The sequence below is a fragment of the Heterocephalus glaber genome, unplaced genomic scaffold (genome assembly GCF_053883595.1).
Source record: "Heterocephalus glaber isolate CG9 unplaced genomic scaffold, H.glaber_assembly_v1.0 deba00000122, whole genome shotgun sequence".
Lineage (NCBI taxonomy): Eukaryota > Metazoa > Chordata > Mammalia > Rodentia > Bathyergidae > Heterocephalus > Heterocephalus glaber.
The window spans coordinates 84,730,305-84,755,725 of NW_028258138.1; the positions used below are offsets into that span (position 1 = coordinate 84,730,305).

A 25,421-nucleotide genomic window follows, 5' to 3' on the forward strand; every position below is an offset into this window, starting at 1 on the left:
TAAACCAAAAGCACAAGCATAAGTTTATTAATTTTAGCAGAATACAGTGACAGGTGGCTTGTGAACAACTAATGGGTAGGTTTGGTTGTTTGATTAGTTCCAGCATATTTGGCATTTTTTATTAACTGGTACATAAATGAATAGAAAAACAAAAGATTGTCATATTGCCCTTTGTACGTCTCCTTTAGTATGTCGGCATGGTAGTCTACTAGAAAGTAGTAAATGGCTTCAATTGTAGAGAGGAAAGTATCCGGCTTTCCTTCCTGATGGCGCCAAAACGAGGTTTTTCTTGTTTTCAACTCAACTTGTAACAACCCTGCCAAGAAGAAGAAGGAGAAGAAGGAGAAGGAGAAGGAGAAGGAGAAGGAGAAGGAGGAGAAGGAGAAGGAGAAGGAGGAGGAGAAGAAGGAGAAGGAGAAGGAGAAGGAGAAGGAGAAGGAGGAGAAGGAGAAGGAGAAGGAGGAGGAGAAGAAGGAGAAGGAGAAGGAGAAGGAGAAGGAGAAGGAGACAAAAGAAAAATAAAGGGAAAATATAAGTACTTCTTAAAAGCAGAGTATGGTACAATAATAATGATGTCTTTTCACTATTTCAAAGATTTTCTTAAAAAGCACAGATAAATTCCCACAATCCCAAATCCAAACAGAATATTATTTTAAATGCATTAAGGTATACAGAGAAATAACATACGACACGCAATAACTTATTCATGAATATATATATCTTAGACCTTGTAGCAAAAGATTAAAAGTAGGAAGCACTTAAAACATTGATTTCTTCCTATTTCCTATCTACCAGTGTCTTTTTAATTTATAATTTGTGACAAGACTAAAGTTACCAGTTTTTAATTTTTTTTTTGGTACCAGGGATTGAACTCGGGCCCTTACACTTGCGAGGCAGGCAGCGGCACCAGTGAGCTAAATCCCTGGCCCCAAAGTTACCAATTTTTAAAAGGGTGCCATGTCCTTGACAAATTGACTTGTAGCTAAAATGTCACACTGAAACTCAGAGAGAGAGACTGGCAGCTTACTGGTGCTTAACACCGGTAAACATGTACTTCTAGATTGTCACTTTCAGGCTAAATCTTCACAAAGTACCTGGAAATATGGCCTTAGCTCTGCCACAGTACACTGCACAGCCTCAATCACATGCTCAGCTACAAGGCCTTGTGCTTGCACATTTAGGAGCAAATAACTAACAAAGCAGTGCTCTTCTCTTTTACAGCTCAGATATCGGCATACAAGCCCAGAATACTTTTTGCTCCTTGGAGCAGTGCTCTAGCACACCATACTTCTCTGCCATTTATTTTAGTACATTTTAAAGTGAGGAAAGACAGAGGGTAGCATCCAATTTGGCACACTGGCCAATCTGGAACCTCTGAGTCATCGATGATGTCCTACTATCACATCTCACTCACTTTGACCTGAAAGCTACTTCAGAAATGTAGCAGAAAGTGACAATAAATAAATAAGAAATATTAAGATATTCAGAGATATGAAGGATCAAATGTCTAACAGGAGTCTGAAGGAGAGGAGAGAATGGAGCAGAGAGAGTACTTAAAGAGATAATGCCTATGACTTATCCAGGAATTATTTTTTAAAATGCAGACTCATATATTCATGAAACACAATGTATATGAAACAGAATGAATATAAAGAAACAAGAGCCCAGATTCACAGTAGTGTAACTGTAAAATATCAAGGATAAAAATACCTTAAAAGAAAATACTTTAAAAGTAGCCATTGAAAAGGGATGATCATATACAATGGAATAAGGAAAATGATAGGAAACTTTTCATTAGCAACAACAGAATGTTGAAGATCCTGGAATAATATCTTCAAAGTATCAAAAATGTAACTTGCGGGCCGGGTATTTAGCTCAGTGGTTCCACTGCCTGCCTCGCAAGCTAAGGACCTGAGTTCAATCCCCGGTACCAAAAAAAAAAAAAAAGGTAACTTGCAACCTAAAATTGTCTACCTGGCAGAAATAATTTATCAAGGAAAAGAGTAAAAACATTAACAGACAAACAAAAACTGGATATGTGCCAACAAGAAACCCAATTAAAGGAATTCCTACAGGCTATAATTCAGCAAAGACTGTGAAATAAAAGAATGTTGAGCAAATAAAATAGTAAACAGCTATTCAAATCCAAATAAATATTACCTATATAAACCAAAAACATCTGACATAGTATATTAACTATTGCTATTCTCTTATTTTATTATGAAATTTTGTTTTATTTTTTCATAAAATAAAAATTTTGAAAACTAATAGTAACTTCTGGGCTGACAATAAAGAATAGAACAAATGTAATGAATAATACCAATAACACTGTGGACCAGGAGTTGAACAAAACTTAAGTGCACTAAGTTCTTAGTGTTCAAAAGGACAGGTTAAAATATTGTATGGTTTTGAAATTTTTAAAGTATCATATGCACTATTCTCTATAAGAATCTATATCAGAATATTAAAAAATAAGAGAACCTCCATTCAATCAAAGACAAAACAGGAGGAGAAAAAAACAATGTAAAGAAAAACAGGACAAATAGAAATTAAAAAGGTAAAAATAAATCCAAATATATCAATATTCAGGCAAATATAAATAAAACTGCCATTTAAAAACCATTATCAGATTAAAGCATGAGAAGGACTGATTTCCATTCAATATTACACTGGAGGTCTTAAATTAACAAAATAACAAAAATAAAATTAGATGCATAAAAAGTGGAAAGCCATAAGACAAAGGTCTACTATCTAGAATATATAAAGGACTCAAAAAAATCAGACCCCCCAAATATAAAAACCTGATTCAAAATGGGCATCTGAAATGAACAGACATTTCTCACACAAAGAAGTAAAAGCTGCAAATAAATATATGAAAAAATGTTCAACATCACTGGTCATTCAAGAGATGCAGATGAAAACAACACTAAGAGTCCACCTCACCCCAGAAAGAATGGCTGCTGTCAAGAAATCAACCAATAACAAATGCTGGCGGGGTTGTGGGGAGAAAGGAACCCTGCTCCATTGTTGGTGGGAGTGCAGACTGGTGCAACCATTGTGGAAATCAGTATGGAGATACCTCAAAGAACTAGGGCTAGAGGTCCCATCTGACCCAGCTATTCCCCTGCTGGGTATCTTCCCCAAAGAATTAAAAGAATCATACCACAGTGATATATGTGCACCCATGTTCACAGTGGCACAGTTTGTAATAGCTAAAACTTGGAAATGGCCCAAGTGCCCATCAACTGGAGACTAGATAAAGAAGATGTGGTTTTTCTATAAAACAGAGTACTACTCAGCCATAAAAAATGAGAAACTAGAGACATTTATAGCTAAATGGATGCACATTGAGGCCATACTCTTAAGTGAAATAAATAGGACACGTGTAAATACCAAATAGTTTCTCTGCTGTGAAAAACTAAAAGTGTAAATAAGCTTCAAATGATATAATTGATATTGTGAAATAGGAAGAAAAGGTCTAAAGGAGTAGGGGAAGTGGGAGGGGAAGGGGAAAGGAAAGAAGGGAAAAGAAAAAATATGAGAAAAGGAAAAAATGGAAACAAAGTCTCTGTAAATAGGGAGGGATGGAGGGGGTGAAGGGAGGGCAGGGGAATGGGGAAAAATTAAGAACTAAGATACATCATGTAAAGGTACAAGATCCCAACCATGAATGGAACTGTATTTTATACCTAAAATGTACCGATAAACTTAATGAAAAAAAAGTGGAAAGCCAGAAATACAATTGACTCTATTTACACAGAAATGCAGAACAAAAACATCTATAAACAATTATGCGAAACACTGTCTCTTGAGGTGGATAAAGATTTAAACAAAATATAAAAAGGACTAAACATAAAGACTGATAAATTCTACACTAACATTTTTTTCCTCAAAAATTACCATAAAGAAATGTAAGAAGAATAAGGCAGAATCTCTGCCTCTGGCTGATCACGGGCTATCGGAGTTGTGTTCAGCTGCACAAACAGAAACCTAGCTAGGCCCTTTTGAACGAGTAGCAGTCCCAACACACACACAAGCCCACAGATGAGGCACCAGGGCTGTTACGAGGGCTTCACAGAGCCATTAAGGACCCAAGACTCCCATTTCCTCATCATCACCTTCAACCTCCACATACTCCAGGCAAGACCAAAAACAAACACAAATAGACAAATGAAAAAACAATGATTTTCCTGCAGATTTTGCCCACAGAACCCAGTTTTTCTCTGTTGTGATTCACATGGTGATCCTGGCTGTAAGGAAGTGAGAATAACTGTTTTTTAGCTGGATACAGGCCAGATTGAACAGAATTGGTATCTGTTAATAGGGGCGAAGAAGAGAATGGATATTAAGAATTACTGTGTGCATTTTCTGCCACATAATCTACACAGATAAACAGACAAGAAAATTCAATAGGTTTGGGGTACAGTGGCAGCACTGAGGAGATTTCTGGAGTCTATACAAGTTTCTCAGAGGGTTCCTATCTGTTTAAACCCTGATGGATAAAGAGGTGAGGGAAGCTTTAGAGGCCAAAGGAATGTTATATACATAAGGGTATGAAAAGTCCTTTTGTATGCAAGAAACTAAAATAGTTAAAATATCTAGTATTACACATATGAGAATGGTAGAAGAGATTGGAGAAATTGAAATTATGATTGCCTTTGAATGTCACACCTGGTAATTTGTTCTATATTTATGCATGGGGGCTGTGCCATCACTAGAAGAATTTTAAACGTGTTTTTAGCACAATTAGGTTTAAATTTAATGAAAAGTGAAGGGTGCACAGGTTATGGGAGAAAAAATAAAAACTAAGATGCATCATGTTCTGGTACAAACACCCAATGATAAATGTAAATGTATTTTATACCTAAAATGTACCAATAAATATATATATACATATATTTTTTTTAAATAAAATAAAAATAAATAAATAAATTTAATGAAAAGAACTGGACTGGAATCTCACCTCCAGGCCCAGGTCTACCACTAAATATACAACGGTGTGTTTTGCTTTGTTTTGTTTTGTTGTGTGGGTGGATGTTATTGTACTACATTTAAAAACTATTATCCACGTGAAAGAAATTTATAATGGAATGAAGAAATCACAAAAGCTCTCCTTCGTTTAAAATATTCTATCTATTCTGAAAACATTTCAATTTGCATAATCCTGATTCAAAGACCAACAACCATTACATCAACCAAAACCAAAACTAATTCCTTTGAAACTACTCATTAATTACAACCAGAGTTAAAGACAGATATTTGAAAATGTTCTAAGTACTTAGTTCAATTAAAAGCTTTTTATTTCATTTTATGATTATTTATTTTTCAGTTTAATTTTACTGACAGCCTCTAAATACACAGAGATGTTGAAATATGTTCTTTGGTATAGATCTTGTGTTTCTATGAAAAAAGGGATTATTGGGTTAAATGATTTATTTTTCTGGCAAACTAAAACTTTTTCCCCCAGTTATTTTTTAATATAGTTTTTAATTCCGCATGTCATACAAACAATACACATAAAGTAAAACTCCCTTTTAGTGACTCCCTCTGTAAGTCCTAATCCGATTCTCTTTCTCAACAGTGACAATGATTAGATGCTGGTATGTACTTTTTGCTAAAGTTTAAAATATATATATATATATATCTGATACAATTAAAAGCTTAATATAGAATTTTGGCATAAAATTCAAATTAAAAATAACTGTCAAGGGCCAGGGATTTAGCTCAGTGGTTCCGCTGCCTGCTTCGCAAGCGAAAGGACCCGAGTTTGATCCCCAGTACCAAAACAAAACCAAAACCAAAAAAAAAAAAACCTGTCAAAATGTGTTGGCTTCTCGCATGTTAATGTGTTCTTTAAAAATGTTTAGAAATGTTAACTAAAACAGGAAGAATTTAAACCGGACATGGTGGTGCACAACTGTAATCTCAGCACTTCGGGAGGCCGACGTAGGAGGGTTACGATGACTTAGGGAGCCATTGTCGCAAAATTAAAAAGCAAAACCAAAAAGAAGGTCTGGAACGTATTCCAGTGTGACGCTCTCAGTTCAATGCCGAGTATCTCAGGAAAAAACGAGTTAGTGATTATTACTATTAATCGGATCTGTTTTAAAAATTTGCTAAATTTCAGCATTTAATAACAACTGAAATACAGACACTGGATTATATAAAAAATATTATTTAATAGTTCAACATAAACATGTAAAAAATTATCTTGCTAGTGTATCTAGTAATCAATCAGTCTTTAAATCACAGACTTACAAGCAGTTTTTCTCTCCAACATCGCTATCTGGATTTCTTTAACTGAAAGATAAGGAAATTCTCAGCCCACCCCGATACAGTTATGAGGAAGACTGAACGGAACAGTCCAGACATGCTGATGCAGGGTGTTTCAGTTTCCAAGGGTAGGAAGGTAAGGCACGCTCAGCAGGAGCTGTCTGTCCTCCAGCCCTGCTCGCCCGGGTTCCAGATGGGCAGAGTGGCTCCCTGCACATGCGTGCTCAGCCATGTGGTCAGGAGGGTATCAGCTGATGTCTACAGTGTACTCCGCTTCTACGCAAGGATGTTCTGGGAGTTAGGTGTATGAGATGCACTTCCCAGTTACCGTAGGTTTATAAACGTGTATGAGACAGCGCTTACAGACAGTTGAGTAAAGTCTAGGCAACGCTGCTAATTTAAACAAAAGCACCACTTTGAAGGGTGTGTCAAACTGGACAGTTTTAGAGCAGGTGACAGGATAACATCATTTTAAACAATTTGGAACTCCTCCCACAGAAGGAAGCCATCCTTTCGTAGCATTTTCCCAAAGCTTCCTGCGATTATCTTCAATCTACATTTACAGGTTTAGGCTGACTTTCTATGATTAAACCTGGCATTCCACCCTCCAGTGCTGTATTTTGACACTGGTAAAATATCAAGCTATTTTCTCAATAAAGTTTATCAAAATAGTACAGTTTTACATTGTTCAGTAGAACCCACAGATACACAATTTCTTATGCATTACATCTGAGGGTTTAAAATGAGGTTTAGTTTTTCTCCTTAACCCTCTCAAAGGATAAAATGTTTTACAACTTAAAGACAATGATTTATAATAAACATGGATTATTTCTTGTGTATCTTGGTTTATCCAGAAATTGATAATTCACACACACAGCAGTCACACAGATGCACAAAGCCCCTGTTATTTCCTGGGTGCAGTGAGGAGCCAGAGAGGCAGGGACATGCAAAGAAGCTGCCTCTAGAACTACTGCGGGATCCTGAAGGGATTCAGAAACCCCTTTTAAAAACTGTGACCTAGTGCAGAATTGAAATGTATATTTCCTATGTGAACTTGGAAGGAGGAACAGAAATCTGTACAAATCTGAGCTTAGGCAAACAGACTTTCAATAGTGCCAAAATAATTCCTTTTTTAGTTTTTTCAAGGATTTTTCACTTATTTCCTTTCATCTGATCCTTGCAATTACCATATAAGGTAATAATGAAGAAAAGTGGCCCAGAAAAATCTCCAAACTGGGCAGTAACTTGCTCTAAACATTCAAGAGAATGTGTCAGGCAGGGCTCCCCTTCCGTCTTTCAAAGAACAGGACCTCAGAGTTTGTCTCTCTATTAAAACATCAATAACAGCAAAACTCTAAAGGTCTATGCTGTGTCGTCCCCCCTCTCCCACACACAAGCAGAGACAATCGGGTTGCCAAGCAACCTTGGTAACACTTAAGGACATCTCAGGGGCACAAACTCTATGACAAGCTGGTTAAATGTGGGGCCGTCACACAGTTTAGCTTGGGACTGATTAACACAAATCAGACGCCAAAAAGGCACAAACTGTCTTTTCTGGATGAGGTTCATTTCCAACAATAGCCCTTAGACTGCGAGGCGGAACTTTTGGCAACTGCTTAATATCAACTGGGTAGCTCTCTTGCCTTCTGATCATACCAAAAGAAGTTATCAAACAGCTAGTGGGAAAAGAAACAACTGAAGCTCTTAGAGAAATACTAAGAAAGTCTGAAGAACTGTAAGATACAAGGGAACAGAGGCAGTATTGGCTCCTGTTCTTCATATTACTAAGTGTGTTGAGCAAGGAGCATAACTGTATTAAAACACTCTACCTACGAACTAAGTGGTTCACTCCAAGAGACAGAGATACAAATGTAAAATGTAAGAAAATTCCTGCAATATTAAATCTGAATAGGGAGCATCCATGTGAATTCATAAATCTATTTATTTTTCTTGGCTACCTCCACTGAAGCAATGACAATCCAAGTACATAGTGATAAACTTACCAGATCTTAATTTCTACTATCATTTTCCACTGAAAGAAACCACTGGTTTTTAGCAAAATGGCCAATTCCAATTTTGCAGGGAAAAACTGCAAGCAGATTTGAGATATTCTATTATATCATAATATGATGAGGCCATGGCAGAAAGATCTTGAAGAGTTCCCAGTGGCAATAATTTGAGACAATTTGAGCATTAAAATGAATACAACCATGGTAGATTATAGTATATTAAATTACAAACAAAATAAGTGATTTCAAAAAGATGTGCATGCTAGCCACAGTGGCAAACACCTGTAATCCCACCAGCTACACAGTAGATTGAGGTGGGAGGATCAGGATTTTGAGGCCAGCCTAGGTAACATAGTGAAAACCCATCTCAAACAAACCCCTCAAAACCAAAAAGGAGGTGTGGAATTAAAAAAGAAAAAAGAGAGAACAGAGGAAAAAGGGAAACCTATATAAGAATGCCAGCTAGTTAGGCATGGTGGTGTGGTACCTACAGTGCTACTTGGAAGTCCCTAAGACCAGCCTGCGCAACATGGCAAGACTCTGTCTCAAAAAAAAGATGGCCAGTTAATACAGGTGGAAGAAACAATATAAAATTTCCCCATCTTTCAATTCTCAGTGTCACTGATTTAAACCACAATCAATGAATACTAAAAAGCTGTTGAAATAAAGTCTATAGCCTGAAAGCATCACTCCACAGATTACTATTATAAACAGAAAAATAAAGCTTTATCATGCAGAGATCTGACAGTCATCACTTTAATCAAGGAATCAATTATCACAAAAAATAAAACAACTTGTATTAATATCCCTGGTTTTAAGGCAACAATATACAACTTCATATATGAGTTGCTTAACCATACAAATGATCAGCTAAAAAGGTTTGTTTCTGACAGTGAAAGGACATACTATTAATAATTAAACCAACAAGGCCGGGGATTTAGCTCAGTGGTTCCACTGCCTGCCTCACAACCGCAAGGTCCCGAGTTTGATCTCCCAGTACCAAAAACAATAATAATAATAATAATGCCAAAACAATAAATAAAAATTGGAATGGGCATAAACAACCCTGGATTTTTCCTTACTTATAAATATACTGGCCAAGAACATTTAAACTGCACTTGATCATGGTAAGATACTCAGAAACTGACCTGTCCTCACAAAATCTAAGTCACAAAATACAGAGCGAGGAAACTGTCTTAAAGGAGACTAAAGATACACAATAACCAAATGAAATGTGAGGCATTTAAATGATGCATCAAAGAGGGAAAACAACTACAAAAGATATTTTTGGGTCAATGAGGGAAATTTGAATACAGACTGTATATCAGATGATATTACAGAATTTTGTTAATTTTCTTAAGGGTGATAATGGATAACCATGGAGGAGAATATTCTTATTCTTCAAAGATGCATACTTCAGTATTTAAGGTGAAGTGTTGCAAAGCCTGCCACTTCAAAAGGTTAAACTAAAAATACATATATTATAGAAATACATATATACACATAAACCCAGAAAGAAAACAAATGTGGCAAACATAGACATTTAATGCATCTCCTTCAATGTCTGCAAGTCTGACATTTTAAGAACAGGAAGAAACATTTTCTCTTACCCTGGAGCCGCTCATCATTGACGATCTTGTTTGTCTGGTTCCAGGTGCTATCTATAAAGATCACTTTTTTCAGGGTTGTGCCTTTGCACTTGCTATCATTCAGATCACAACTCTCCTGTTCTTCAGTTTTCTTTCGCTTAAAAGATGGGCTCTCAGGGCCATCAGTTTTGCCTTTAGTTTGAATCCTTTTTTGCAGATGAAAAGAAATATCTTTTATTGAGACAGACTGAGGGCCAGGAAAAACGAGTGCAATCTAAAACAAAGAAATTCAGGTTAGCCATGTGCTACTTTATGTGATTTTCAACATAAATTCTGACTGAAAAATTTAAGGAAAAACTATGTTGGATATCTGAGAAGTAAACATTAGGTTGGTTCTATTACATATGCTTTTCCTATATGTATGGTAAAGTTTTGGTCTCTCCCCTAACAATTTATAATCATAATACACTACTTAAAAGTATTACTCCAAAATACGTTATTCACTGATTGACAGGGCAGTGTTAAAAGTACCTTGAATCAAAAAACTAGCATTTTATAAAAAGGCAAGTACATGACACTACAGTTCTATTTAATCAATATAAACAGAACTGAACAGGAAACACAAATATATTCCTAGATCCAAAACTCAGGTATCATTTCCAAATACAACTTTCTAAATAAATTCAATTATATAGACAGGTAGGTAGGCAGACAGAAAAATGATAGGAAAGTAAAAATCTTACCAAGTTCCTTCTGGAACAAATGAATGTATTAACTTTTAATTTTGTTTCTACATTAACCACACCTAAAAACAGCCCTCGTGAAACCTAAAAGGGTTTATACACTTTTTTAGAAGTACCCAAGACCTGATTTTTTGAGATCTATTACCTAATTATTTATCAGAAGACCAGGAATATCACACTCGTGTGACAATTTCAACTACATGAAAATCAATTAAGATTGTAGAAATGAAAAAAAATCTACGTAGTCAAAAGAAATATTACAAAGGCTATGTGTTAAAGCTTTCAATTTAAGAAGGATTTGAAAATCCTTCTTAGTCTTTGTTTTCTTATGGAGACATTCCAACAACACTTCTAATTCGGTTTCCCAGTTTGTATCAAATTAGACCATCTATCTATAGTACACGCAAGAGAATGGTGAGGGGAGAAAGGAAGAGCAGGCTTAATAATACTGGCAAAGAATAAAACTGTGAAAAAATAAAGCAGGAAAACTATTAAAAACTGGCATAAGCAAAAAGTATTAGGAGTTTAGGATCATTGGACCTTTGGAAATATCAATGAACATGCATACTGATTAATGTTAATGAGCATAACACCAGATTATTAAAGAAAAATATTAAAATTATATCCAAGCAAATTCAGAGAGGAAATGGGGCTAGAAATCTATTTTTATATTCAGTTTAAGACTTGTAAAAAAAATCTGCCTACTTCATGATCCTTTTCTTCATATTCTGGAATACAAGGGTATGTGTAAATGTTTACAAATTCAGGTGCTAAGAGTTTTGCATGGATAGCAGTGCTTTTGCCATCTGTTTCATTTGGATGTTTAATGATGTCAATCTTCAGAGGCAGCTAAAGTAAAAAAAGACAAATGAACAAAACAAATATAACATTTATAATCTGTATTTAATAAAAATGGCCTTTAAAACTAAGCAGTTAAGTTCACAATAAGTTCCTATACAGATAGTTTAAAGTCAGTTTTCTAGTCTGGAATATACAGAACAGTAGAAGTCCTAAAGCAAGCCCACATTTCTTCCTCAATACTGTCAATCATGAACTAGAACAATTATTTTTGACTTAACATATAATCTGCTCTTAAAAACAAAGATCCAGTATTATTTTCATTGAGGTTATAGGGGAATTGAGTCCAAATCTTCACATTTCAGTATCTATGCCAAGAACCTGTTTTACAGTTCCTGTAAACTCTAGGTTTATTTTATGCTGTTTCAAAAGGAAATTCAAGTTTGAGTATTACTTCAGACCTAGAATTCAAGTTGCAATTCTGTTCCATATCCTTTCAGATCAGAAGTATTACCCTTTGCTACGAATATTCTGACTTTAAGCGCACATTTTAACAGCACAAATTAAATAATTACCAACTAGAAAAACAGTAAAGGTCTAAGAGGTGTAACCTATATCACAAGTAACTTTCTTCAAAATGACTTGCCCAAATATTTCTCTTAATGCTCATTATTCGTTAATGATTGCATCATGCCTCTTTGGAAAAATAATACTCTCTTGGACTTCTTGAACTAGATTTTTCCATTATTTCACTTTGATTTATTTGGTTTAGCTCTCTGTCTACTGCCCCTACGAATCTTGTGTTCGGCCATGATTGTGAAAATGAAAACGGAGTCAGGCCTCCCCCGTATTACAGAAGCCATCCTCCTGGGGTGAGCTCCTCAGTTTAGACTTAATGGGCTTTGCTCTCCACAAGGTTCTGTCCTCCATCACCAGACCCCCATTAGACAGCAAGGAGGCAGCATTCTAGGAACTTACCCTGGCCACACAATTATTTTACCTTGGAATACAAAATTGTTTTTCTGTGCTTCAAAGTACACATATTTGAAGTGTACAATCTCGTAAGCTTCCATGTATATTACACCTGCGAACCAGTCACCACAACCAAGATCGTGATCTGCCACAACCAAATCTTCTAGTCCCCCTCCCCTCCTTCCCCGCCTTCCTCCTGGCAACAACTACCCCTAGTCCTGGGATGACTAGCTATTTCTTTTTTTTTTTTGGTACCAGGAATCGAACTCAGGTCCTTGCGCTTGCCAGGCAGGCGGTAGAACCACTGAGCTACATCCCCAGCCCTGATCAGCTATTTCTTTAGTGTGCATTTTCCAGAATTTTATATACATGAAATGATTTACCATGCACTCTTTATCCAACGTTTTTAACTTAAAATAAGTATTTTGAAATTCATCCATATCATTAGCTTCAAAGCTATTTTTTACAGTAGTTGTTGCATACTACTAAGCAGACTCTATTTCATATTTTTTTCTTTCTAGACAGTTATGTGAGGACAGTACGATATAAATAATATACTCTAGAAGGACTCTTGCCTGAAAATTAGTATCTCAAATAATTTTCAATTATGGTTTCAAACACTATCATCTCTTGTCCTCCCCACTTAGCCTCAGCGATCATTTGTAAGTTAGAGTCAATTGTTCAAATCGCCAAGCAATGTCTAGTTACAGAAAATTTACCATGTAAGTAAGCAGTTCACAGAAGATTTTACATCAGTCTACTTTTGGCTGAGCTCCACATCAGCCTTTCCTTAAGGTGCTCATTTTCACTTGACACTGTACTCCGTCTCCCCAGGGTCTCTGAGTACCAAGTCAGCATTATCTTATCCCAGGGAAAGTAGGAAGAGGAAAGGAAAGAGAAAGCAGATGGTGACCAAGTGTCCTATTACTAATAAAACTGACTTTTTTATATGTCTGAGGAGTAGGACTGAAAATTCCAAAAGCCTTCACCAAGCAATATCCTGGCTATTTTGGAGGATATCATTTAGATCAAGAACATAGGACTGTTTTTAATGAATTTTATAAATCATGACTTTGCCTATTTTTAAAATAACACAAGAAGGGAAAGTTTTATGGACTATAATCTTCAAGTATAAAGCAATTATGCAAAACTTGTGCCCCTTAGTTCTCTAATTGAGTAGGCCTGAGATTTCTGATACTATGAAACAAAAGCATAGAAACAGGGCAAACTAAGGAAATATGTACTTTAGTTCACACATTTTACAGGAAGAGACACTTTAAAAAATGACAGGGTAGAGAAGAGTGTTGGAATGGAGGAGTTGTTTTCGAACATGTAAAGAATATCAATCTGTCCTCCAACATTTATGTTTTCTACAAGAGATTTACTACAGACCTTTCTGCCCACATATACTAAAGATCTACTAGTAGGGAGACCCAAGGATTTTTCCTTGTGATTATCATCTTTCAAAAAAAAAATCAACAAAGAAAGCCTTATAAAGTAATCTTTTGAACTGGGACTCTAATAAAATGGAATTTTTATACTGTCTGATTCTTTTCTTCCCTTTTTAAACAACCCTAAGACTTCTATTTATCTTTTTAAATGCATTTTTCATTGGTTTAAGAAATTCATAATCTGCATTAAAATATAAATATTTACGAATTTATTCCCTAGACCAAAATTTAAAGTTTGAGGAGACTTGCTCAAGCAGTCTATCTAAAAGCAGTCTATCTAAAAGCAAATGTTGAAGGATTCCTTTAAAAAAGGCAGTACCCTCGGAGGTTCAGGCAAAAGGGTCATAGGTTCAAGCTCCACCTAGACAATTCACTGAGACCTTGTCTCAAAAATTTTTTAGAAGTCTGGGGATGTAGCACAGTTGAAAGTTCCTGAGTTCAATCCCCAAAACCACATACATGCATATATATAGTAGAAATTAGAAAGAACATTTTATAGTTTTATTATTATTAATATATATTAATATAACAAATTTTATACGTGGCCACTAAAATATAAACACTTTGGAAAACTGCACAATCCAAACCACTCAGAGTTGATCAAACACCTGGTATAGTACTTTGAATCATTTCTATTGAACAGTGGAAATCGGCTCACTGATTTGAAAAAATAATCCTGTTACTATATTCTATAAAAATATCAGCCCTATAAATATATTACTGGCTTTTATTTTTCTGATCTGTAATCCTTTCTGAACACAACATCTCTTCAGATAAAATTTTTAATAGAATATTTTCTTTATGTGACTATGATATAAACAGAAGACAGAATAATTCTGTGTATAGCTAAAAACTATGAAGTGTAACATTCCTGTATGATAATGGGAAACTTAAAAAAATTATTACCTTCAAGCTCTCAGTTTTTCTAAGCAAACTGTGAATATATTTCCTTATCCTTGACCAGCAAATTTTCCATTACCCTAAATGTGTGATTTTACATCCTTGAGGAGACCACAGCCTTGCAAAGATGACATATAGGCTCAACGAAAATTCAAGTAATAAAATGAGCGAAAAGTGCTTTTCATATTTCAATTAAATAAATATTAAAATCACAGTAAGTATTTTGGAATACAGCTGCAATTTATTTCCTTACTGGCAAGCCCTAAAGGGACCATGTATAAAATACAGTCTCTCTAAAGTCCTAACAGAAACTAGTCACCTTTTATATATTATACGATTTACTCCTAACATTTGGGTCAATGCTAGACAAGTTAATACATATGTAATACATTCTATGATTACGTAGGGATAATGATCTATGGACACTGCACCTATACAAAAGCAGTCTTGGAAAGCGTCAAACGTACAACAGTAAGCAATCAATTCAAATCAACTTTTAAATTTGGTTTAAAATTGCTGTAACACAGCCCAATGAAGGCTTTATATTTTAGTTTAATTGAGCTTACGTTATTGTCATCTGCTCCATTTTTACACATAGGATGGAGCTATGTCACAAAAGCCTAGGTGAAAATTAACATGAGTTTGATTAGGACAGTGAGTTTCTTCAGGGCAGCTGAACAACCTGAGGCAGGTTTTGAAACTTCAAGTAAGCTTACAAACTTGTTCTTTTAGTATTCGTGTTCATACCACACTTTTTTCCCCCATATTGTAAGTAAGTTATAACTATTAATTTAAAAATACAATTTCATTAAAAATACCAACCATTTCAGACTCAAGTGTTTTTCCAGAGACAAGAAAAAGAAACAGGTGTAGTAACCTGTAGGACTGAATTTCCCACTAAGACAATTCATTTTCATAATTTTTCAAGCCCATTATGTTAGAACAGGATTGTGTGAAACATCTTTTCAAAATCTATTTTCCTACTTTTGAACAAATTTCTTACCAACCTTCACAAGTGGAATCTGTCCAACAGGTACATTTTCCACTGGGACATAGCACGTATAGCAGTAGAACATCCTTGAGCCGCCACACCGGAGACATTTTGACCTCCCACTTTGCTGAGCTTTTTGAAGAATTTCTTGAGATGCTAAGCATAAGTTCTGAAGAGGATCTTCTGAAGCTATGAGAGTAGTTTGTGAATGTTTTGTTTCCACAAATTTTGCATTATTTTCTTCATTTTCTTTAAGAAGCACAGATGGACTTACAGACATTCTTCTTTCAAACCAAAGTTTAAGAGCTATTTCTAAAACATATCATAGATGCACTGTTAAAAAAAAAAAAGAAGTGGGAACAAAATAAAAACAAAACATTTTACTCACTGTCTCTACAAATTCACAACTATGTGCTGCTTGTAGAACTATTAACAAATATTGATAAGTATTAAAACCACTAAACTGGCATGCTTTAAAATATAAAAATCAAGAAGCAATAAACTAAAAAAAACCCAAATTATGAATATCCTTTCGGACCATTCCTTCCATAAAAATAAGTACTATCTTAGAAAAATTACTTCAAATATAAAGTTTAGGTACTGACAATCCATTTTTCTAGTACCTTTTTTGTTCTAGAGATGGCAATTACGTTTCATAAATATTAGAAATTCAATGATTGTATGTCAGTATCAGGCAGGAATATATTCAACTCTGTAGACTCTAACTTTGAATTAAAATTACAGGGCTTAACATTAAATCTCATGGTGAACTCCAATGAAATTAAAAGGCTGCAATAATATCAATAAAAGTTAGTTGGATATTTGTGATGTGTAACTCCTTCCCCAGGGCAGGCCATAGAAATTCTAATCTTAAATTCTCCCCTTAACTTCTTCTACCCCCATTTCAAAAGGGGCTCAGCCTCTACTCAGGAGGAAGGGATGTCAAAGAATCTAACAAACAGGCCTTGCTGAGATCCCCCAGCCAGGCAACTTGCAATTGTGTCTACCTCAAAGCATGGGGTTGGGATCTTCTAGATAGCCGAACACACGGAGGCTTACAGAAAGGCAAATGGGGCCACGTGACAGGTGGGGCACACACCCTAACTCCACAGGGTTGAAGCCCCCGCACCAGGGAAACCTCCAGACTTCTCCCTCTGTATCTCTTCATTTGGCTGTGTACCTGTGTCCTTCAAATACAAGTATAGACTTTCCCTGGATTCTGTGAGCCACTTTAGCAAATAACTGAATCTGAGGAGGGGATTTTGGGAAACCCAATGCGTAGCTTGCCATAGGATGTTCTGGATGCCCTGACTTGCAATTGGATCTGAAGCTGGGGCCATCTTGAGGTCTAAATCCTCCATTGTAGGCTCTGACACTATCTCCATCTAGTCAGAAGTGCATTCAATTACAGGACTATAATTGGTGTACACTGCAGATCTGCTTGCATTCTGGTGAGAAGAAATTCATAAAGCTTTTGAGGTTACAGAGGTTTTCCGTGTTACGGTGTAAGAGCAGAGAAAAAAACAAAAACACTTTGTTTTTCCTAACACAGATAGGTTCTAAAATATATAATTCTCCAACTTAAAACATACCACTAAAAATGAGACATCTACTACCAACTATAACTTGTAAAATATCCCATAATGTCAAGTACATGATCTTAGAAGTTTCCAATTTTTAGAGAGTAACATTAATTCAAAAACTTTATACTGCTTTTTAAAAATATACTACACCATTCAGACTTTTTAGTACTAGAAATAAAATAATAAAATAACTTTCCTGCTTAATATTTTCTTCAAAGAAGGGTGATGGCTGCCAAAATCATTACTCGCATGCCCCGGATGCAAGATAGCTTTCAAGGGAAAAAAGAGACTGAGGCTCTATTGATTTGACATGCATTCCACAGCTGTAAAATGATTCTCTTACTACAAAGGCTTATGGCATTGTGGTGTTTATGAAGTCCACGCACTCTGAGTATAAACACTAACAGGAGAAAGGCTGTGACTCTAAACGGAAATTTTCTGTGGTCTCCCAAACAGAGAGTGAACAAAAAGTCCAGACAAACACAAAACATAATTTGCTAACAAGAGGTTCGTGATGCTAATTTAATTACTCAAGAGTTTTTTTGTTTTGTTTCAGATTATAAATCCCAGTGAGTTTGAGGGCCAAATGAAGAAATGTAAAGAAAAGAATGTGAGTCACTGAAGAAAAATGTACTTGCTCAATTTACCCAAGAAGAAAACCAAAACGCATATACTAAATATTTTTCTTGTATAGTGATTAGGGACAGATTTACATTTGAGTTGGTTCAAAGAAAGTAATACTTGAAACTGATGGTCCAATCCCCCTTCCAGCCTTATAAAAAATGGAAAACATTATTTACTTGTGATGGCTACTCCCAATCAGCTGCCTAAAAATGGCTTCTAGTCTTGTGAACATGCCTTTAGAGACTATAAGATATTAAGCTGCCACCTTTTCTTGAAGTCTCAGAAGCCTTTAGGAAAAACACAAGAATCTTGTACCTTATGCCTAGAAAATGCTTATGGCAGAACTGTATTTTCCACAAAACTTCAGGTATTTTGCAGAATATAAGTACAGAGCCAAGAAAAGAAATCCTGACTATGATAAAAAAATTCCTTCTAAGGACAGAAGCTGCCTTAAAAGTTGGGGAAGAAGCCAGGCATGGTGGCTATAATCCCAGCTGTGGCAAGGAGGATCCACAAGTTTGAGCCCAACTCAGGCAATTTAGCGATTTAGTGAAACACTGTCTCAAAATAAAAAGAGTGCTCAGTGTGAAGGTCTTAAATTCAATCCCCCAGTTCCAGAAAAATTTGGGGAAGAGCTCCTGTTATAGCTACTGTTGAGCAACAAAGCATCAGCTATTACAAACCAACAGAGTCCAGCACTGTTGCATTTAGGCAGCTAATTATGTTTCACCTAAACTCTCTTGATTTGGATTGTTCTTTTGTCACCTGTGGCTCCTTCTGAGAACTATTTTAAGGCTACAATGGTTTTGAGTTATTCGGAGCATGGCACTTATCCTAAAAAGGACTAGACCGATTCAATACAACTTCACTTCCCTGGGTACTTCTGTGGCTACTTAATGGTTCTGCATGTGGAACCACTGGGTCCAGGCACAGTGGGGCTGAAGAATTTCTTGTATTTCCTGTTGATACCATGAAAGTCAAGGTAGCTGCCTGACAGTCAACTAAAAACTACTAGTGAGTTTTGGGAAATTACAGAGCCCACAAAGTGCATTGTCTTTTGAGATGTCTCAGAAATATAATCCTGAATATGTCACTGGCCTTTCACCCACATCAACTAAACAGGTATCAGGGAAGCCTTGCTCTGCAAAAATCAAACAACACAAATGCCTGTGAGGAGAAAAAGGAAAATGTCTCTAGCTCCTCTCACTACCTCTCCTAGCCACTCTCATCTATGGCTGAGGTGGCTACGTAACAGAGACTAGCAGTTGTGAATCACAGTTCCTGCAAGTCTGTGAAATCATGTGACCAGGGAACGTGCCAATACCTCACCAATACCCTGCCTCAAATGTGCACAAGTAATTTACAGCAAAAGTGGTTATTCAAAACCTTCACACTGTACTTGTTAACATCAAGTATGTGGTGGTGAAATACAACTGGAGCTGTGGGGGGCTAAAAACTTAGAAAGCCTCACGGCTATTACTAAGGAATGAACAAAGTTTTAGCACCTCTATGGTATATCCATCATTCTACAATTTAAGCTGAAAAAATAGTAATTTTTTTCTCCTCCTTCCAGCAATTTCCAAAAAAACTATACTCCCCAAGTTGCATCATCTCTACCTTGCACATAACCTTCTATTTTCAGACCCAAAGTCAGGAAGCAAGCTAGGGTGATCGCTCCCACCTCTGAGTACTCACTGGTTCCACACATTTGACATGGAAACTTTCAGCAAAGCTCCCCGCCTAGAATTCTTTCCTGATCTCACATATTCCTGATATTGGTGAAACAGGAGGAAACCTAAATACCTGTTAACTAAACAAAGCCATTCTGGAAGGCCATACAGTAAGCACATTGCTACTGGTGTAGCTGACAAACTACTTTTATGGGCCATCTGCAGCCTGGTAAAAGGGGCAGCCTTGCCACTTTTTTTTTTCTCCAAAAACAATAAAGGAAAAGACAGCTTTTCCATCGCAATGAGTTAACCTACCTCTCCATGGACCATGTCTAAAATTCCCCTATCCTGCTCTGTGAACCAATTCATTGCTATCTAAAACGCACTTCAATTTTTCTTTCTGGAGTGTTTAAAAATTCTTACTAGTACCTGTTTGCAATACATAATGTTTACATCCATCCACGTGAGGAAGAAGGTGTATGTGCTTAACATACGTAAATTCTCCCCCTCCCCTCATTTTTGGATCCCGTTTCCTATTGCCTATCTTTAAGAACTGGTCACCTAACACATGCAGGTCCAACATTCATTTTTTAAAGTCCAAGACGCCATCGCTTTTTATACAGGACCTACGTCCCCACCCACAGCACCCACCACGGGGTGGGCACTGCCTGGAATTTTCCATGGTGCCCAGGGGTTCGGTCAGAAACAGTCCTTCGTGTTGCGACCTCAAGTATCGACTTTTATATTCCAGGCTGCGGAACCGGCACCTGCAAGTGTTCATAGCGCTCCTGATCGGCCTTAGGAGCCCGAGAGACGATCGGGCAGAGGCCGCCGCGGCCCGCTCTGTGCTGCCCGGCAGGCACCGCGCACTTCCGTGACCTCCCCCCCGGCCGCTGCTAGGGACTGGGAAGCATGGGGCTCCTGGGGAATGGCTTGGAAGGTCAGGGTCCTCCTGGGTGGCAAAGCTCGAAAAATCCTTGGGGGGGGGGCGGGAATGAGGAAAACCAGGGAGCCTTTGCCCACCGGGCCCTCGACATCCGACCAGCGCAAACGCCCGCGCAGACTGCAGGTCCCGTCCGAGAGGACTCAGCACGGTCTCCGCTGGGTCCTGACACGGAAGGGTCACTGCCCCGGCTACGGCCACGGCCCCCGCCGGACCCCGGCCTCGGCCCCGGGGACCCGGAGGGACTCAGACCTGCACAGCCCTCCAGTCCGCGCGCGGCTCCACGCGTCTTCCGCTCCGCCCCGGCCCAGGCACGCGCCGGACAGGACCGGGACGGACCGGCGGAGCGCTTTCGAGGAGACACCAGTGGGCGGGGCCAGGCCGTTGCTGGGCCGTTGCTGGGGCCGGACGCTGCGCAGGCGCGGAGCGAGGGTAACGGTCGGGACGCCGGCGGGTCGGGACGCCGGCGGGGCGGGGCGGGGCGGGGCGGGGTTAGGCGGGAAGTTGTCGCTGGCGGTGTCGCCGTTCCGAGGCTCCCGCGCGGCCGAGGTGGCGTCCGACTCAGGCCTGATCCCTGCTCGGGGCGCCCGGAGACTGCGGCCGAGTTCCAGACAAACTTGCCAGGCGTAGTTGCAGTGAGTTGCGAAATCGTACTGATCTCACCGAGCACTTCGCGTTTTACCAATCCCCGAATATTTCAATCGTGAGAGGTTGGTCCCGTTACGTGTGAGCTATAGTAAGCCTATCGCGAGCCGCGTAGTAATTACAGGAACCCCCTGAAACGAAGCATCGTAGATGGGTACGTTGCGAAGCCATCCTTGGTGCCCCATCCCCAAAGAAGCCCAAAGGAGAGGAGCGTGTGTTAGCAGCCCTAAGATTTATAACAGATCAGATATTGAATGGTGAGCTATGGATTTAGCAAGCGGGACCTAAAGTACAGGACCCTGCCCTGCCTAGTGGAGTCCGTAAGATACAACATGAATAATTTAATAAATGATAAGAATTTCCACAAGAGAAAATTCTGGCGATGGCTTAGGGCAGTGGTTTTCAACCGCAGAGGGTAGTGTATAGGATCCAGTGGGGGAGGGCCCCTGAGTAAGGACATCTAAGGAAAACTGCACTCTTTAAGTAATAAAATAACGCAAAGTGGAAACATCAGTGCATGGCACTTACAAAAGTTAGGTATTGCTTTATGGAGCTTTTAATTCTATAGATGTGCATATGCGTGCACTGCTTTGTGTTAGTAAAATGTATTTCTTGTTGTAGGGTACTCTGAAAAGTTTGACAGTCACTGAGTTAGGGGAAAGATGAACTTTGTAGGTAGAGAAAGCAGCAGTGGCAAAGTCTGTGAGCCATAAATAAAGAATTCATGCCCATTTCCTTTTTAAATTTAGCTCTTAGTTATATCAGAGCAATTCAGCTGCACAGATTAAAAAGTACATGATTGTATTTACTTGAGTACTAAAACATGGCAGCTTGAAACAACCCTTTTGTTAAATTGATGAGTTCCGTGGCTAGTAGGGCATGTAGATCAGATTTGCTCTAATACTGGGGAAGACCAGATTTGCTGCTGGTAGCAGAGCGCCTATCTACAGCCTCTCCATGGGGCCTAGCCTCCTGCCATGAACTGCCATCTTTCGACCCAGCCTCCAAGAGTAACACAGTGTTACTTTGAGAATTTGAAATGGAGCTTTAAAAATTATGATTTTTAAATTAAGAAGTTTCTGCCCAGCAAAAGTGAAGAGACAATCTCCAGAATGGGAAAAATATTTTGCCAGCTATTCCTTGGACAGAGGACTGATATCTAGGATATATAAAGAACTCAAAAACAGACCCCCTCAAATAAAAGAGCCAATAAAAAAATGGACAACTGAAATGAATAACCCTTCTCAGAAGAAGTACAAATGGCCAATAAATACATGGAAAAATGTTCAACATCTCTGGACATTAAAGAAATGCAAAATAAAACAATGCTGAGGTTCCATTTTACTCCAGAAAGAATGGCTGTCATCAAGAAATCAAATAATAAATTCTGATGAGGCTACCGGGAGAAAAGAACCCTTCTTTATTATTGGTGAGAATGAAAACTAGTACAACCATTATGAAAATCAATGTAGATTCCTCAGAAAACTAAAACTGGAAATTCCATTTGACCCAGCTATGCCCCTGCCAGATACAGTCCCAAAAGAGTTAAAAGACATCATATTACAGTGATGCATGCATGCCCATGTTTATAGCAGCACAATTCATAATAGCTAGAACTGGGAAGTGCCCTACATGCCTATCAACAGATGAATGGATAAAGAAAATGTGGTTTTTACACAATGAGTTACTGCTGTGCCATAAAGAAGGATAAACATGAGTCATTTGTAGGAAAATGGATGCACCTTGAGACCATAATGCTAAGTGAGGTAAAACAGAGACGGGTTAAATATTGCATGATTTCTCTTATAAGAGAAACCCATAATGTAAATACAGAGCAAAATAAAAGGTAATTGGAAGTAGGGAGACAGATCTTTTGCAAAAGAGATGGAGGGAGGGGGTCAGAGGGGACGGAAAAAGAGCTAGAACATGTTGTGTGTATGTGCCCCATGAGGAATGTAATCATTATGTACTTCAAACATGTACTAATAAAGAATAAGAGTTGAAAAAAACAAGGTGTTTAAAACTAAGCTATTTCTCCAACTTCCACATGCTGAGAGTAACAACTGCTTCCCCCAGCGCTGGCAAAAAGGAAGGTTCAACAGAACCAGGCTCACAGTATTTTCTGGGCATCCCAGAGGGCCAGCGCATCTTCCTGTGTGGGTGGGGTGGGGGGTTCCCAGGGTTCCCACCCAATTTGGGTAAATTGTGAATAAACTCCTTTTCCCATTTTTACAGCCTTTCCTCATACTCTAGTTGGTGGGCAGGTGAACGAATCCAGACAGTCAGGGCCCATTTCCAGGTCTCTGCCCAGGCTTCCAGTAATAATTTCCCTCACATTCTTTTGCCTGCAGGTGAGAAACAAGGCCTGTTTACTTATAGGAGAGGAGACAGCGAGCCCACTTCTCAAAAGATTGTCAAAGAATTTGTAGCCATATTTTTTAAAAAGCCAACTTAGTGAATTTAGTGCTCTAACAGAAAACCCTATCTGTTTTAATAAAATAAGCATTTCTGAAAAAACATCCAATATGAATATCCCTAATCAGATGAAATGTTAGACTCAAGGACACAAATTTCCTTTTATTTTTAGTAGTGCCAATGTTCTTTTGAATATTTCTTTTCTTATTTATTCCATATGTCTAAATATGTTTATATTGCAATTTCTTCATTTTTCAATTTCAGTCATTATCCACTGACTTTTTCCTTTGGAAGACAGTGATGTCATTGGTTTTTTTATAATACCACTCCAGGCTTGTCTCCCTACACACACACCTTTCTTGGTCCCTTCTGTCCGTATAGTGATAGAATAGTTTTAGGTTAAGATAATTTAGTGTTATCAGCACCCAGCACCGTGTCTAAGTAAATATTAATCCTGTGGCACATAGTATACTGTGGTCACATTAACTTTTAATATAACCTTTTAGTTTCTTTAATTATTGCCATATTTATGTAATTATTAGTAATTTTTCCTTACTCTGTCAAAATGATAAAGTCTCACCGTCAAATACATCCTTTGATCTGGCAGAGTGGGTTTGTTGTTGAGTATCCCCCTTACAGCTATTCATTCTAGAGCATTTTAACCTCTACTCCATAAATATGGATTGTTTTCACCAATTCAGTACTGCTCTCCAGTATTGGATCCCTTTTTCTCTTTCGTCTTTGTTTAATCCTTTCTTTTTATGAAATACATCCTCCAGAACCTTCCTGGGAAAATGTAAATGAGAGTATGTGAGACAGAGTAATACCCCACCCAGATATGTCAACTATTCAACATCCTAATTTTCAGAACTCCTGAATATGTTATCTTATATGGCAAAATAAATGGCATCTCTAATTAAGGGTCTTGAAATTGGAAAATTACCCTGGGTTACCTCGATGGCCTCACATAATCACAAGGCTTTATAAGAGAGAGAAAAGAGGTCAGAGAGGGGAGAACACTTCTGGTTTTGAAGTGAGAATCATGAGCAAAAGAATGCAGGGTTCTGCTGGAAGCTGGAAAAGAATAGCCCTGCTGACCTGCCTGGTTTCAGGGTTCTGGCCGCCAGAACTGAGAGACAGTAAATTTGTGTTGGTGTAAGCCTTTCAGTGTGTGGTAATTTGTTACATCTGTATGAAATAATATGGACAGAAATGATGATTCTTTTAGTATCTTGTGGATGTTAAAAATGCCACACGTATCTCTCTTATATTTGAATTATAAATTGAAAGTCATTCTCCTGAAATAATCTAAATTCTCATCTTTTCCCCTTTGATTCTTGTTCTAATATTTTTGTTTTACTTTCTAGAAGATTTCTTCAGCCCTTTTTCACATAAAGGCTTTTGGCTATACCATGAGATTTCTACTTTACATTTTTTTCTTATTATCTGTTCATTTACAACGTGCTATGTTAGGTTCAGGGATGCATTCATTACCTTACTGTAGTTCTTAAGAATCTTAAGGATTTAAAAAAAAAAAAAAGTATTCTGTTCCCTAGACTGTATATTTACAGATTTTGCTTTTAGCCTTTTAAAAAATTTCTGTCTTTTGTTACTATCTTTGTTTTAATAGTCATTCCTTAGATCTCTAGTGATCTTTGGGTTTCTATTCATACTGAAGAATAAGGGTAAAATTGGTGATGGTTCCTTGTGTCCAAATAGCAATCAGCTTCATATTAGAGTAAGATTTATCTCTGAGGATTTCTCAAAACATCTATAGAAGAAAAGAGATTAAGGAAAATTAAGGGAGAAATAAAT

At 37.7% G+C, this 25,421-nt stretch overlaps 3 protein-coding genes across 5 annotated transcripts in view; 1 reads left to right on the top strand and 2 right to left on the bottom strand.

Annotated features, from left to right (window-relative positions):
• On the bottom strand, positions 1–20,928 carry Dtwd1 (DTW motif tRNA-uridine aminocarboxypropyltransferase 1). 3 transcript variants are annotated; one of them, XM_004835429.4, is made up of 5 exons: positions 20,799–20,928; positions 15,743–16,059; positions 11,320–11,463; positions 9,893–10,145; positions 1–316 (listed from the first exon to the last, which is right to left on the bottom strand). In XM_004835429.4, the coding sequence occupies exons 2-5, from the start codon at positions 16,004–16,006 to the stop codon at positions 69–71; spliced, it is 909 nt and encodes a 302-aa protein (XP_004835486.1). In that variant the 5' UTR covers positions 16,007–16,059; positions 20,799–20,928; the 3' UTR covers positions 1–68. The 3 variants fall into 3 exon arrangements, with proteins under 3 accessions (XP_004835486.1, XP_021117031.1, XP_021117033.1); XM_021261372.2 differs by lacking the exon at positions 20,799–20,928 and adding an exon at positions 20,255–20,627; XM_021261374.2 differs by lacking the exon at positions 11,320–11,463.
• The window catches only part of LOC147830552 (uncharacterized), a 16,900-nt gene continuing 7,450 nt past the window's right edge, over positions 15,972–25,421 (bottom strand). The window contains exons 2-3 of the mRNA XM_087207846.1: positions 20,627–21,140; positions 15,972–17,578 (exon numbers count right to left, since the gene is read on the bottom strand). Coding sequence (XP_087063972.1) covers positions 17,551–17,578; positions 20,627–21,140 — 542 coding nt within the window. The 3' untranslated portion in view covers positions 15,972–17,550. The remainder of the gene's footprint in view (positions 17,579–20,626; positions 21,141–25,421) is intronic.
• Fam227b (family with sequence similarity 227 member B) overlaps positions 21,028–25,421 on the top strand; it is a 70,953-nt gene continuing 66,559 nt past the window's right edge. The window contains exon 1 of the mRNA XM_087180985.1: positions 21,028–21,181. The gene's annotated coding sequence lies outside the window, so the exon portion shown is untranslated. The remainder of the gene's footprint in view (positions 21,182–25,421) is intronic.